This window comes from Felis catus, chromosome B3 (genome assembly GCF_018350175.1).
Source record: "Felis catus isolate Fca126 chromosome B3, F.catus_Fca126_mat1.0, whole genome shotgun sequence".
Lineage (NCBI taxonomy): Eukaryota > Metazoa > Chordata > Mammalia > Carnivora > Felidae > Felis > Felis catus.
The window spans coordinates 49,073,222-49,087,617 of record NC_058373.1 but is presented as its reverse complement, the minus strand read 5'-3'; the positions used below and the strand labels follow the sequence as shown (position 1 = coordinate 49,087,617).

The window sequence follows — 14,396 nt, the reverse complement described above, 5'->3', positions numbered from 1 at the left end:
AGGACACTTTATTTTTTTTTAATGTTTTTTTAAGATTTATTTTGAGAGAGAGGGAGAGAGAGAGAATCCCAACCAGGCTCCACTCTGTCAGCGCAGAGCCTGACATGGGGCTCAAACTCACAAACTATGAGATTATGACCTAAGCCAATATCAAGAGTCAGACACTAAACCAACTGAGCCACCCAAGCGCCTCATGCATCCTTTCAAAATAACCAGTTGCAGCGTGCCTGGCTGGCTCTGTTGGTAGAGCATGAAATTTGATCTTAGGGTCATGAGTTCAAGCCCCACATTGGGGGTAGAGTTCACTTTAAAAAAAAAAAAACACAAAATTCATCTAATCTAAACACTCCCACTTTGTAGATGAGGCAGTGGAGGTTCAGGGAAGAAAATGATACCTGCAAGCTCTTTTGGCTGATCAGGGTCAGAACTGGGACTTGAACCAAAAACCTCTACACCTTGGGCTTTTTATTTTGAAAAAAAGAAAAGAAAAAACAAGCAAACAAACAAAAAAAACAGTTGCATATCCAGACAAGAATAGTATCTCTAAATATGGAGAAAAATCTTGCTTTAGTCTTAGGAAAATTTCTAATATGTATGGACCTACTTCTTTTTGCCTTTTACATGACCTTGAGAATTTGGGACATCATTTTGTCATTCATTCTGTAAAATCAAACATAATTCAGTTGTCTTTCAGCTGCCACATTCTCTCACCAACAATTAGCAAGACAAAACATAGTATGGGACATCATTATAGATCATGTAGACATTAAGGAGGTAAGAGGATAATATGAACAACTTTTTTGCTAATAAATTTGACAACTTAAATAAAATAGATGAATTCCTAGGAAAATACAACTTACCAAAACTGGCAAAAGAGAAAATAGTAAATATGAATAGTACTATATATAATAAAGTGAATTTGCAATTAAGAACTTAAAGAAACGCCAGGCTCAGATGGCTTAACTGGTGAATGCTACCATATATTTAAGGAAGAAAAAACATTAATCCACACAAAATATTCCACAGAATAGAAGAAAAAAAAATTCCCAACTCCTTTAATGAAGATCCCATACCCTTGATCCCCAAATCTGACAAGGAACCTTGCAAGAAAAGTCAATTATAAATCAATCTCTCTCATGACTATGAATGCAAAAATCTAAACAAATCTTACCAAATTGAATCTACCGATATATTAAAAAGGAGAATGAATACATAACCAAGATTGGTTTTAGCCCAAGAATGTGAAGTAGGCTTAGTATTTGAAAATCAATCAGTATGAGTCATGACATTAACAGAATAAAGGAAAAAATTCATCTGACTATCTTAGTAGGCACAGAAAAGCCATATGATAAAATTAAAAGCCTATTCATGATGGGAGAGAAGGGAAGAACCATTAGAAAATGTGTAATAGAAGGCGTCTTCATTAACATGACAAAGATTTCTATAAAATGTTACAGCAAAATCACACTAAGTCTTGAAGCACTGAAATCCTTTTTTCCGGAGACTGGAGACAATACATGTATGCTCATTATTTCCATTGCTGTTTAACAGTATATGTACTAGCTAGTGCTGTAAGGCAAGAAAAACAAATACTTGGAAAGAAAGAAGTAAAACTATATGGCATGACTGTATGTAGGAAATCCGAAAGAATCTAAACAATTAGGATTAGTAAATAAATTCAGCATGCTCACTGGATACAAGGTCAATATATGAATACTGATTGCCATTTGTATACTAAAACTAGTGGGTAGTCTCAATGTATCTTGCTATAAAATATGTATTAATTACAAAAGATAATTTTACAGTAGAGAAACTTGACAGATACTTGCTTAATCGAGTGATCAAAGTTAAGGGGCTCAAGGCTGGCTCAATCGGTAGAGCATGCAATTCTTGATCACAGGGTTGTGGGTTTGAGCCCCACATTGGGTGCAGAGATTACTTAAAAATAAAAAATCTTAAGTAAATAAATAAATAAATTTTTTGGAAGTGATCAAAGTTAACATTGCCAGTAATTGGAGAGGTCAGTATCATGAAACTCCTGATTAGAAGCAGAGAAAACACCTTGACCCTTCTGTGGTATTACTGCCATAATGCATAGCCTGAATCTAATCATGAGAAAGCATCAGGCAAACCCAAAGTGACATACATTTTAGAAAATAAACTGACTTGTATTCTTCAAATATGCCAGTCATGAAAGATAAGGAAAGATTAAGTAAATATTCTAGATTAAAGGAGACTACAGACATACAACAAGTGAATACAAAATAATCAGGGTTTTCTTTTTCTTTGTATAAAGGACACTATTGGGCCAATTGGCAGAACCTGAACAAAGTGTAAATTAGATAGCCATAAAAATTTAATATTAATTTCCTGGTTCTCATTATTTGTGGTTTATGTAAGAGAATTTTCTTATTTTTAGGAAATACCACTAAAAGTATAGAGATGAAGGCGAATGATGTTTGCAACTAATTAAACGGTTCAGGAAAAAATGCATATTTAAAGAGAGAAAAGAAAAAGATAAAGCAAATATGTAAAATGTTAACTTTTGGGGAATCTAGGTGAAGTATATATGGGAATTCTTTATACTATTCTTGCAACTTTTCTCACTCAGAATTATGTCAAAATAAAAAAAGGAAAACTATAATTTACAGTGGCATCAAAAAACATCAGATTTCTATGAATAAAATAATGAAAGGTGTACAAGAACTCTACACAGGAAGTTATAAAACTTGGGGAGAAACTAATGAAGACCTAAATAAATGGAAGAGTATATATACTATCTTCATGGACAGAAGACTCAATATTTTAAAGATATCAGTTCTCTCCAAATTGTGATCTATATATTAAGTGCAATTCCAACTAAAGCCCAGTATGGGGTGTGTATGTGTATGAATCGATAAAGCGGATTTTAAATTTTTCAGTGGAATGCAAAATACCAATATAGCTAAAAGAATCATAGAAAAAAAATGTTGGAAGACTTACACTAATAGATATTAAGACTTATTACAAAGTTATAGTAATTAAAATAACTTAGAATTATTGCAAGGTAAAACAAATAGACTGGTAGAACACAATAGTCCAGCAACAGGCCCAGACATATAGTCGCTCATTTATAACAACAGTGATAAGGCAGTAGAGAAAGGATAATTTTTTTCAATAAATATATAATTAGCTGGATATCCATTTGGGAAAAAATTAACTTTAACTCTTCTTCCCATAAGCAAATAGATGAATGAATAAATATCCAAAAGAATTATAGATCTTAACGAAAAGGTAAGAGAGTGGCACTTCTTCAGGATATGATAGAATATCTCCATGAACTTGAGGCAGGCAAAGATTTCCTAAATAGAACATAGTTAAGTATTAACTATAAAGGAGAAGATAAATACATTTGAATACATTAATATTTAAGACTTTTGTTCATCAGATTCATCGCTGAGAGTGAAAAAGCAAGCCACAGACCAGAAGATACATGCAATACAAAAAACATCACCAAGAAAAAAATTCCAATCAATTATATACAGAACTCGTAAAAATCTGCAAGGTAGCAATAGAAAATTGATTAAAAGACCTGAAGATAAAATTTAAGTGGCCAAGAAGTATAAAGATACTCACCTCATTAGTCATCAAAGAAATGTAAATTAAAACCATCATGACATGCTAGTGTACATCTACCCAAATGGCCTAAAAAGATACAGAGCCCTTACATATTCCTGTGGGAATATAAATTGATACAACCACTTTGGAAAACTGTAAGAATTTATTAAGGCTGATTGCACCTAAACCCTAGGGTCCAGTAATTTCAATCCTAAGTATATACTCAGCAGAAATGTATATGGGAAACAAAAGTTGCATAAAAGAACATTCATAGCACTGTTCATAATAGTTAAAAAAGGGAAGCATAGTGTCCATCAACAGAATACATACATTGTGGTATGTTATTCGTATTCAGTGGAATACTATATAGTATTGTAAATGAATGAGCTACTGAAATATACAAAAAACTGTGGCTTAATCTCATAAACATAATGATCGAAGGAAACTGGACATAGTACACAGAGTGTGATTTCATTTTTGTAAAACTCAATAAAAGGCAAAACATCTACACTATCAGAAGTCAGGATAGTGGTTACCCTTGGGAAGAGAGTGGAGATTGGTTGGAAAGATGAAGAAGCCTTTTGAAGTGCTTCTAATGCTCCATATCCTGTAATCTATATGACAGTTACACAGCTGTGTTAATATAGTGATGATTCATGAAAGCTTATATTCATAGTGTACTTTTCTGTGTATATGTTTATGGTAGGCAGCCTCTGAGATGGCCCCCATTGATCCCATGCCCTTGATATTCATGTACTTGTGTAATTCCCTTCCTTTGAGCATGTGCTGGACATTTTGACTCCATTCTGACAAGTAGAAATGTGGCAGAAGGGATGACACTTCCAACATTGGATTATAAAAGGACTGTGGCATCCAGGTTGGTGCCCACCTTACTCTGTCTTGGCTGGCTCACCCTGAGGTGCCGATCTCCATGTCCGGAGGTAGTCTTAAGAAAAAGGTCACGTATGGGAGACTGATCCCTGATCTTGACAGCCATGTGAGAGAGTGTGGAAGCAAATTTCCCCACCAGGACCAGTGAAGCTTTCAGATGAAACGGTAGCCCCAGACAACATTTTGACAGTTCATGAAAGACTCTGACTCAGAGACACCAGCTAAGCTCCACTTGGATTCTTGACCCACAATACTGTAAGATAATAAATGTTCATAGTTTTAAGTTGCCAGGTTGTGGGGTAATTTTGTACAGCAATAGATAATACAGTGTTTATTAATTTAGAAACTTTCCTTAAACACAGCCACTGTCAGTGGAAGATCTTTCAACATGTGTAAATCCACATTCAGTTGGCAAAATTGTAAAGCATTTTTAAAGTGACTTTTGATACCAAGCATTTGCGAAGCCATATGCCAACATTGGATTTTCAGTAGGTTCAGAATATTAATCACTCTTCTGTTTTGTTTTTCAGATTTATCACTTTAAGTTTGTCCCTGATAATTGATCGGGTTTTTTTTGGTCAAGTAAGTAAAAACATATTAAACTAACAGCTATTTTTAATTTAACCATTTATTACACTAAAAACTCAACCTGACTTCTTAATCTGTGAATATTTGGGAACACAGGCAAATCACTTTTTTAAAATTTTATGGGATACATTAAAAAAAAGCTATTGGCATATACCTTTCATTCAATTTGCTGTGCTTTCTATAAAACATAATTTTGTATTCCTAGTTGAAGTTAAAAGGAGTCTATTTTATGACATTTTTGTCAAGTTTGTACAATTAAGTCAGGTTTGTTAACAATAAAGGTTAACTTTTTAAATGATTTTAATTGACCCCAAGTTAATCATTCAGAATTCCAAATTAATCCAAATACTCTCTATTCTTCAAGCATTTTGTTTGATATTTTAATGTCATGACTGTTGGTAATGGCCTTTGGTTGTTTTAATTTCCTTGATTTTAAGTCACTTAGGGGCTCTGGAATCAAACGGCCACAGTTTGAAAGCTAGTGCCCTCATTATTACCTATGTGACCTTGGATAAGTTATGTACCTTTCTTGCCATATTATGTACCTTCCCTATCTGGAAATAACTGTGGTATCTGTCTCATAAGGCTGAAGAGTTAAATGAGATACTGCATGTAAAGGCTTACTTACTTACAACAGTGCCTGGGAGAAATGACCACTTACTGTTAACTGCTGTTGTTGATGTTACTATCTTCTTTGTGCTTTAATTCAAATGGTAATGTTTTCAAAGCTTTATCTTAATAATGTGTGATATCATAAGGTACTAAAGTTTTGAGTATCAGTAACACACATACTCATAAAAACTATTTTTGAGGATCTTTATCTATTATTGCATGTAAAACTTATATTATCAAAATACACATCAACATTTAATCATGCTTTCTTAAACTGCAGAAACTAGCTTATAAATCAAAAGAACATATTAAAACTTGGAATTTAAAAAAATGAATAAAGAATGATTTCATGTGGTCATTAGTCAAAATTATTAATATAAACTATCATCTTTTTTTTTTAACTTCATTCCTGATTTAATGCCAAGATTCTGCCAAATTCTCTAATGCCAAAGATTCATACCTGGCACTAATACAATTCTATTTCTTTTTCCATCAACTATCCCAGTGGACCCTGGTTCAATATAATTTTTTGAAATTTAACGTGCTACAGAATTTGGGAACGTTTTATGGTTCTCATCCATGGCATTGGTACTTCAGTCAAGGATTTCCAGCTGTTTTGGGTACTCACTTACCATTCTTTATTCATGGCTGCTTTCTGGCCCCAAAGAGGTACCGAATACTTTTGGTAACTATACTGTGGACACTGCTAGTTTACAGGTAAGATTCTATTTGTGCAAATAATTAGACTTTTTTAATGCTACCAAGAAATTAACTAAATTCTTCAAAAAGTAAACTGTCTTCTGGACATGTATTAACTCTTATGATTCGTTAGTGATATTATTTAGCAGACAGAAAAGATAATAATTATGCTGATGCTCAGAATGAATACTTCTGATATCTTTAGTTCACTTGTCAAGGATTACAATCAATTTTTAAGAAGTTGAAAACATTTTATTTGCTTCTAAAAACTGAAACTACCAAAATTTTAAGTACTGAAGGACCAGAGAAATTATATTTTTCAATGAAAATGTATATATCTTTATTCCAAATTTGAGTAATAGGACTTAGTTGGATTGGTAATAGAAATCTTTTTTAGAATGTAATTGTACTTTAGAATTTCACATTGACATCAAATGTTAGGATTACTTTTAACACATCATCTCATAACTAAAAAAGAGACTGCTTCCTGAGGCATGAAATTCAGTCTCAGTATTTAGAAAAACAGATGTTAACTATATTTCATTTTAAATATGTTTATTTCTCAAACTGTCATGTAATATGAGAAAACACTATTTTCTCTTAATATCTGTTTTTATTATAGCATGTTGAGCCACAAAGAATTCAGGTTTATCTATCCAGTTTTACCATTTTGCATGGTGTTCTGTGGTAAGTATTTTTATTTAATATAGAAAAAGTTGTATTTATATAGAAATAGTTAAGACAATAAATTTTCCATAAAACACGAAAATAGTTTTTAACTAAGCTAAATGAGAAATTCCTAATCACAAATTATATTACTGCAGTATTCCTTTTGCAGCCTACTTTTTCCTGTGTCCTGTAATGTGAAATAAAAACAGGATTTAATATCCAAAGCCTTTGGGTGGTAATATTTCTGGCTGTTAGAAATCTTTCCCTATAAAGTAATGGAATAGGTCTATTTAGCATTTTAAGTTTATGATCAGACTATGAAATTCTTCATTCCATAAATAAAAAATATTTTTATAGCTGTTGAAACTACTTTTTAATGTTTCTTTGTACACATCTACCCCTTTAAGACTCACTCTAATGCCTATGCAATTTTTAAAGTGATGCATACCTCTGATTTTATTTTTGACCTTTTCTCCATTTTTCCACTAGGTCTTTGCAGCAATTTTTTTTTTTACATATGACTTGTACAAAGTCTTCTATTCCTCAACTCTGGAAAATGTGAATTTTTACATTGGTTGGTTTGGAAAAACTGAAATTGAAACTACTAACTGCAAGTTTAATTCAGAATAAATGACTGGTGGCTTCTTTCAAATAATCACTAAAAAAAAAAAAAATCACTGAACTAGGGAGGGAAGAAGTAAGTAATCAACTGAGACTGGAGGCTGGGAAAAACTAGGTAGTCAATGGCATCAAACTTTTTACTTAAAAAACAAAACAAAACAAAACAAAACAAAACCAAAAAACAGCAAACCACCCAAGGGTAGGCAGCCACCTTTGACCAAGTATACATCATCTACAGATCTCAGATGTACTGTCTTCAGTTGATAGACACACACACACACACACACACACACACACAATCTAAATATTTGATACATCTGAAGTACTGAAACCAAAGGTCATTTGTGTCTCTATAGTCTTACGTCATATAAAAATGCAGGCACAAAAATATAGGCATCAAACAGAACAGCTATTTGGCAAGTCTTAAGAATACTGGGGCCATTCACCAGAGCAAATCTGTTTATGAACCACTATTCAGATTTAAATTTTTGCTTTACAATGATGTGAATTGGAGTTAAAGTTATAAATTGTTTGGTTTTTGCCCAGGTATATTGCCATACTGGAGGACAAATATTTGTGTGTGGTGTTGTTGTTTGGTTAATTTAGGAATTTGGTTTCATTCCATTTGTATAATTTGAGTTTTGCCAGCATTCCACTTCTGTGCCTTCTGTCTTTAGAGAATGTTTTAGAGAAAGACTGAGTTGTGTGTGAATCCTCATTCCCAGTCCAAAACAATGAATTGTTTAAATGGCAGGTTCCTGGTGACATTTCCAGTCCCAGAGATTGAGATAAAATGCTGATGAGGGCTGAAGAGATCCCCTTCTAATGAATGATAATCAGCCTTTGTGCCATCCTGTGTCCACTCAGAAGGACCCATAAAGGACCAGGAACTAGCAAAACCCCTCATCTTCTCAGAGAATGTGATCTTTTCCTGTGGATACATGTATCTACAGTCCTTGAATTAGACCTAAAGATTCTAATTCCTAGGAGACGTCTTTTCCCACTAAGAGTCCATAGTGAACCAACAGACATTAATCTTTGGATGTTCAGGAACAGTAGCAGGCAGTAGTTCTCTTTGGAGTTGTTTTAAATGGTCCAGTCTGTGTCATGAAATTTTGAGTTTTATTATATCTCAAATCTGTTTTTGTTCTTTTGTGACCTTTTAACCTGATTTTTATATAAACACAACTCCATCAATTGCTATGTAGCAGCCACCTTTTAGTGGCTTAAAACTTCACTTATTATGTCTGTAGTTGGCACACTGTCCATTCCACCACATTCTTTTGGTCAAAGCAAGTCGCAAAGCCAGGCCAGATTCGAGAGGAGAGATAAACTTCAGGCTCAGGTAGGGACTGGACACATGAAGAGGAAAAACTGCAGCCATTTTTTCAATCTCCAATAATTTCTCTTGCCTAATTTGAATTTCCCTGAGTACTGTTCAAAATAGGACCTAACTCTGGAAAACATATCTTCTATATTTGGCTCTTATCCTTAGTGATCTAACCTTGTGCATCAGTTTCCTCATCTGTAAGACAGGTGCCATTGGTCTAGTAACATTGAAATTTTTAGTTGAACCTCTGTCATTTGTGCTGATGAGGTTCCTAACATCTGCTACTAATTCTACATTGAGTATCTGCTTAATTTGTTTCTACCAAAGCGGCCAATGCAAACTTGCTGATCTCTGATTAGGCCACTTTGTTTCTCCATATACTATTTTTGTCAAAATTGCACATGCCTGTTGTTTCAAAAGCCATTCCCTAAGTTTGTTTTAAAAAACAATGGTTCCCTTCCCACCCTCCCAGTTCCTCTTCTCAGAATCACTTAAACTTTTAGGTGGTTTGATATTCATCTCTTTAAATAAAATGCTCATAATGCCTTTAAACATCTTTGTTTTTGGCATTATTTAGGACTTCTCGCCATGAAGATGAAAATAGCTTTATTTCCTCAGCAAAGTAGGAAAACAAAATTCTTCCTGATACCATCCTCTGTGCCCATTATTCTTATTACTCTTATTCTTAATAAAGTCTCCTTTCAAATAAAAATAAAGCCTTTCTTTCCCAGGCCCATTCTCTTGTATGTTACATTACAGAATTAAACCACCCTTTTTCTCATGTAAACACTGAATTTAAGTTAACCTAACAGCTTTCCTAGAGTATTTCAAAATGAAAAGTTCAACACAGAGAAATACCTCTGGTTGGTAAAACCTGGTGGGTCAGGAATATACAGCCCCTTACTTTCTCATCCTCTCCATTACAATGAACCTTACCTTGGGAAGAAGGAACTCATCAGTTACTGCTTAAGAATACAGATTGTAACATTAAGTATCCAAAACTTAAAAAGTAATTGTGTATATCAAGATAAATCATGTGATGATTAGAAGATACGGCTGAGTAAAAAAGGAACCAACTCATGCAGGGCCTTCTTTGCATATTCAAGTTTTTAGATTTTATCCTGGAGAGTGGTCAACTGGGACATAATGGTTTAACAATAGTCTGATAGTGATTGGATAAGAACCCAGTGTGTGTATTATAAAAATATACTCATGGTACAAAAAGACAAAACCCTATAGTTGTCACCCTCTGAATAATCTAGCCCCATTTCCCAGAGAGAATTCTCACTTTCTTATAAATTCTTACAAAAACTTCCTGTATACCCTTTTTTATGTACCTTTGTTGGCATAGGTAACAGAAGAAAGTTAAATATTCTGGGATGTTATTTAGCACTGAGTTAGAATTTATGGTAGGCCTGCCCCTACTCATGGCTCACTTTCCACAATATCAGTTACCTGCAGTAAACTGTGGTTCAGAAGTACATGATCTCCTTTCTGACCATCCTGAGGTCAGTAGTAGCCTAATGCTACGTCACAATGCCTGTGTCATTCACCAGACTTCATCTCATCACATAGGCATTTTATCATCTCACATCATCACAAAGAGGATGGCTACAGTACAATAAATTTTGAGACCACGTTCATACAACTTTTATTATAGCATACTGTTATAATTGTTTAGTATTAGTTATTGTTAACTTCTTACCATGCCTAATTTGTACGTTAAACATCATCATAGGTATGTAGGTATAGGAAGAGTATAGGGTTCTCAACTATCAGCAGTTTTAGGCATAGTGGGAGTCCTGGGATGTATCCCCCGCAGAGAAGGGAGGACTACTGTATGTGAAGTGAAGGAATCTGTATCCTGACAAGTAGTCACTGGGTTCTTACCACGTCTTTATTCTCATAGAAATTACATGATAGGCTGACAGATTTCTGTAAGTGGTTTATAGAACAGATAGAAAGGTCCCAGAATCTTCAGTAATTGGGAGAGGTCTCACATTTCAGGTTAGGTAATGCTTACTTACATTACATTGTGAGGATTATTCCTTTCAGAAGCTAGTTCATTTTAGGGTGGATCCTTTCAATGAGAGCCGCATCTCCATATTATTTGTACATACAATTATGTAAACTTACTGGGCAGCAGTTACTAGGATCTTGTTAATTGCCTCTTTAAAATGGTGAAGAAACCATAGTACTTCCCTGTAAGAAAACCACGGATCCTAAGCTTCTCCTGTGGCACAGACTAGCACGGTAGCTATACTATATTTCCAACTCTCCTTTTAACAACTCCAGTTTCAGAAATCCCCTTGGAAATGTTCAATATCAGTTTGAAAACCCTCAGTATTCAAATTCAAGTGTGTTCAACTGTTCGTTCTTTCCTTCTCTTCCCAGCATTTTCTATGTATTATTTCCACAAATAATATGGAGACTGAATTCTCTCTCAAAGAATCCATCCTAAAATCACCACAAAGAAATAGAAGCATTACCTAAGACTCCTCTCCTTACTGAAGAAGCTGGAAATACAAGCACATTTTCTTCCAGCATTCTACCTCAAATGCCATTTTTACAACATTCACCACCATGTACTCCAGTTCTGTATCAGTCACTCATAACATTGTCTCCCTAATGCCAGTTTCTGAAAAACTTTAAGGAACATTTAGTGAATGAACAAATTGTTAACTAGTGTACCACTTCCCAGATGCCCAAGTTATACTTTATTTGAATATTCCTGAGGGCAAGCTGTCTTCTAAAGTACCTTGCCAGGATAGACTTGATAGCTTTTTGTAATCTGAGGCACTAGGTGAGAGGGATGTGTGATACTCCAACTGATGAATAGAATGAACTACAGGTAATGTTATCTAAAACATTTCCTCGAGGAACAAAATTGGGTATCTAAGATTTCTTGCACAAATTTGATTCAGCTATCATGTAAGTGGCAGGTATCAAATGTCTTGGAATAGATGAAGTTATTTTCATTATTATTTTCAATAGCTGTATTTTCAATTATATTGTTTATATGCATTATGTTATCTATAATCTTCAAAGCAATGAATATAGATAAAAGAAAAGCTGTTAAGGCCCCCGTATCTAATTAACATTTAAGTGTACAATGAAAGGTATCTTCAGCTTTTCCTAAACTGAATGTTAACAGTTTTCTTAATCTGCAACAATGGTAACTTGAAAGAATGAGTGTCTTCAGTTAGTGTCAAGTACTAGATGTGATTCAAGTGAAATATAGATCTTAATTTAGTCCTGTTTTTGAAACAATCCCTCCTAGGCCAACCTTATGTTAATGTCCTTAAATGGGAATAGTTCAAAATTAATTTTATTCATGTTCAATTGTTTTTAGTGATTGAGCCAAGCTAAAACAGCTGATAACAGTCAATTAGGTGATAATCATGGAAAACAGTGACTTGGCCCCAGTGGGAATTAGTGCTAAAATTTCAGGCAAGCCACAGACTAGATTCTGGGTACCCAAATTCCAAAAGAACAATGATCTAATTCCAGGAGACAGTACATGTGGATGGAGAATGAACAAAATGGCAAGAAAGCTTTTTCTTTCCCAGTGGAAAGGCCTGTTCTTTTATGGTATTTTCATCAGATCCTAATGTGCTCATTATCAATGATTATTACTGGGGAGCAGGACTATAGGAGGAGGACAGGGGACTTTTACTTTTCATTTACTCTGTTCTGCTTGGGGTTTTTTGCCACATGCAAGAGTTATTTTACAAATGGAAAAAGTGTTCAGCATCTCCAAATTGCCCAACATTGTAGCAAAAAAAGACATAGTTCTTTCAGAAGACGATATCCATCCATGCCACCAAACATATAGGAACTACTGAAAATCTCCCCGGTGGTTTATTTTTCTAAGAGGATACTCTGCTGGTCTTCGTCCAGAATTACTGAGACTATATGTATGCAATCCAATGCTAGTGCTTGGGAGATGAAAGAGAAGAGATAGGTAAACAAACTACTATGTACCATGACAAGCACAGGACATACATTTTTCTAATACTTGGAAAAGTTACTGTTATCCCATTTGCAGATGGGAAACCTAATGCTCAGCAAAGGAAAGCAACTTGTGCCAGAGTTAGAATTCAAATCTGGGTCTGTTGGACTCCCTAGCCATACTTTTCCACTATCATTTTTTCCTAGAAAAAGGTCAAGACCAGAGGGCAATGATAGTGAATGGTTTAGAGAAATTATAAAGATCACCTATTGCTTATTTCTTGTTTGTCTATGACAGCATTACAGTTTGTGCTACTTCCATTACAGATTACAAACGTATCTGCAGTTAACATTTGCTTAGCTATCCTAAAACAAGAGTGCCAGTATTATGGTTCAACATGTCTATCTTCATACAGGGTACTCACTAAACCACCTCAAAACGTGGAAGAAACCAGCACTCAGTTTCCTGTTTTTATCAAATATGCTCCTCGCCTTCTATACTGGTTTAGTTCATCAACGAGGTACTCTTGATGTCATGACTCATATTCAAGAACTCTGTTACAATAATCCCAATATATCTTCAGCCTCAGTGTTTATAATGATGCCTTGCCACTCTACTCCTTATTATAGGTAATACAAATTGTTCCACTATATGCTATTAAGAAAATGAAACTGACTACTTAAATTCCTCAGATTCCTGAGTTTAAATTAACTGACCACTGATCAAGTGATCTCTTTTCATATCTGTTGTCTCACCTATAAAAATTAGTTAATTCAGTTAGATGATATCCTAATGCTTGAATTAAGTGTTTCTGAGAAATATAACACTAAAATTGCCTTAATTTTGCAGGACAGTTTAAAAGATATCCATTTGGTCCTATGCTTCTGTTCTAAGCTGCATTCATTACCAAATGCCCAATAATGGTACAAGAGTAAACTACTTTCTTTTAAAAAGTTATACACCTACTTAACCTGGCTTTAAACAATCTCAAGTTAATTTTCCATGTGCATAGTCAACTAAATATCAAAGTTGATATCATTTTAAGGTAACTTAACACTTTTGCAATACTCTGCTTAACTGAATCATCAATGCCGGATCATTGATACACAATTTGGAAAGTTGGGATTGGCTAGCAAAAGCCACCAGTTTGATTTAAGACCCCAAGTATCCCTTCAACTTGAGGTTCACCTACTATATAAAAAAGACCAGAGCTGAGAGTGGGACATTCACTATCTCTCCATGCTCATGATAGCAGTAATGCTGCAGACAACAGGAATTCTAAAGGCACCAAGATGCTTTTCATACATGGTTGTAGCAGTTGATGTCTTAGGCTTTGAATAGTTCACCAAGTTCTTATCTTACATTTTTCAAACTGCACAATGGAGCAAAAAATGTCTAATGCCTACTTTGGAGTAGAAGGCTGGCAACTTTTTCTCA

General features: G+C 34.4%; 1 protein-coding gene across 2 annotated transcripts in view; it reads left to right on the top strand.

Moving 5' to 3' along the window:
- Positions 1 to 14,396, top strand: part of PIGB (phosphatidylinositol glycan anchor biosynthesis class B) — a 40,157-nt gene that overhangs the window by 23,874 nt on the left and 1,887 nt on the right. For both annotated transcript variants that reach the window (XM_006932512.4, XM_006932511.4), the window contains 4 exons: positions 5,019 to 5,070; positions 6,194 to 6,405; positions 7,010 to 7,074; positions 13,375 to 13,588. In XM_006932512.4, the coding sequence (XP_006932574.1) occupies positions 5,019 to 5,070; positions 6,194 to 6,405; positions 7,010 to 7,074; positions 13,375 to 13,588 (543 nt within the window). The remainder of the gene's footprint in view (positions 1 to 5,018; positions 5,071 to 6,193; positions 6,406 to 7,009; positions 7,075 to 13,374; positions 13,589 to 14,396) is intronic.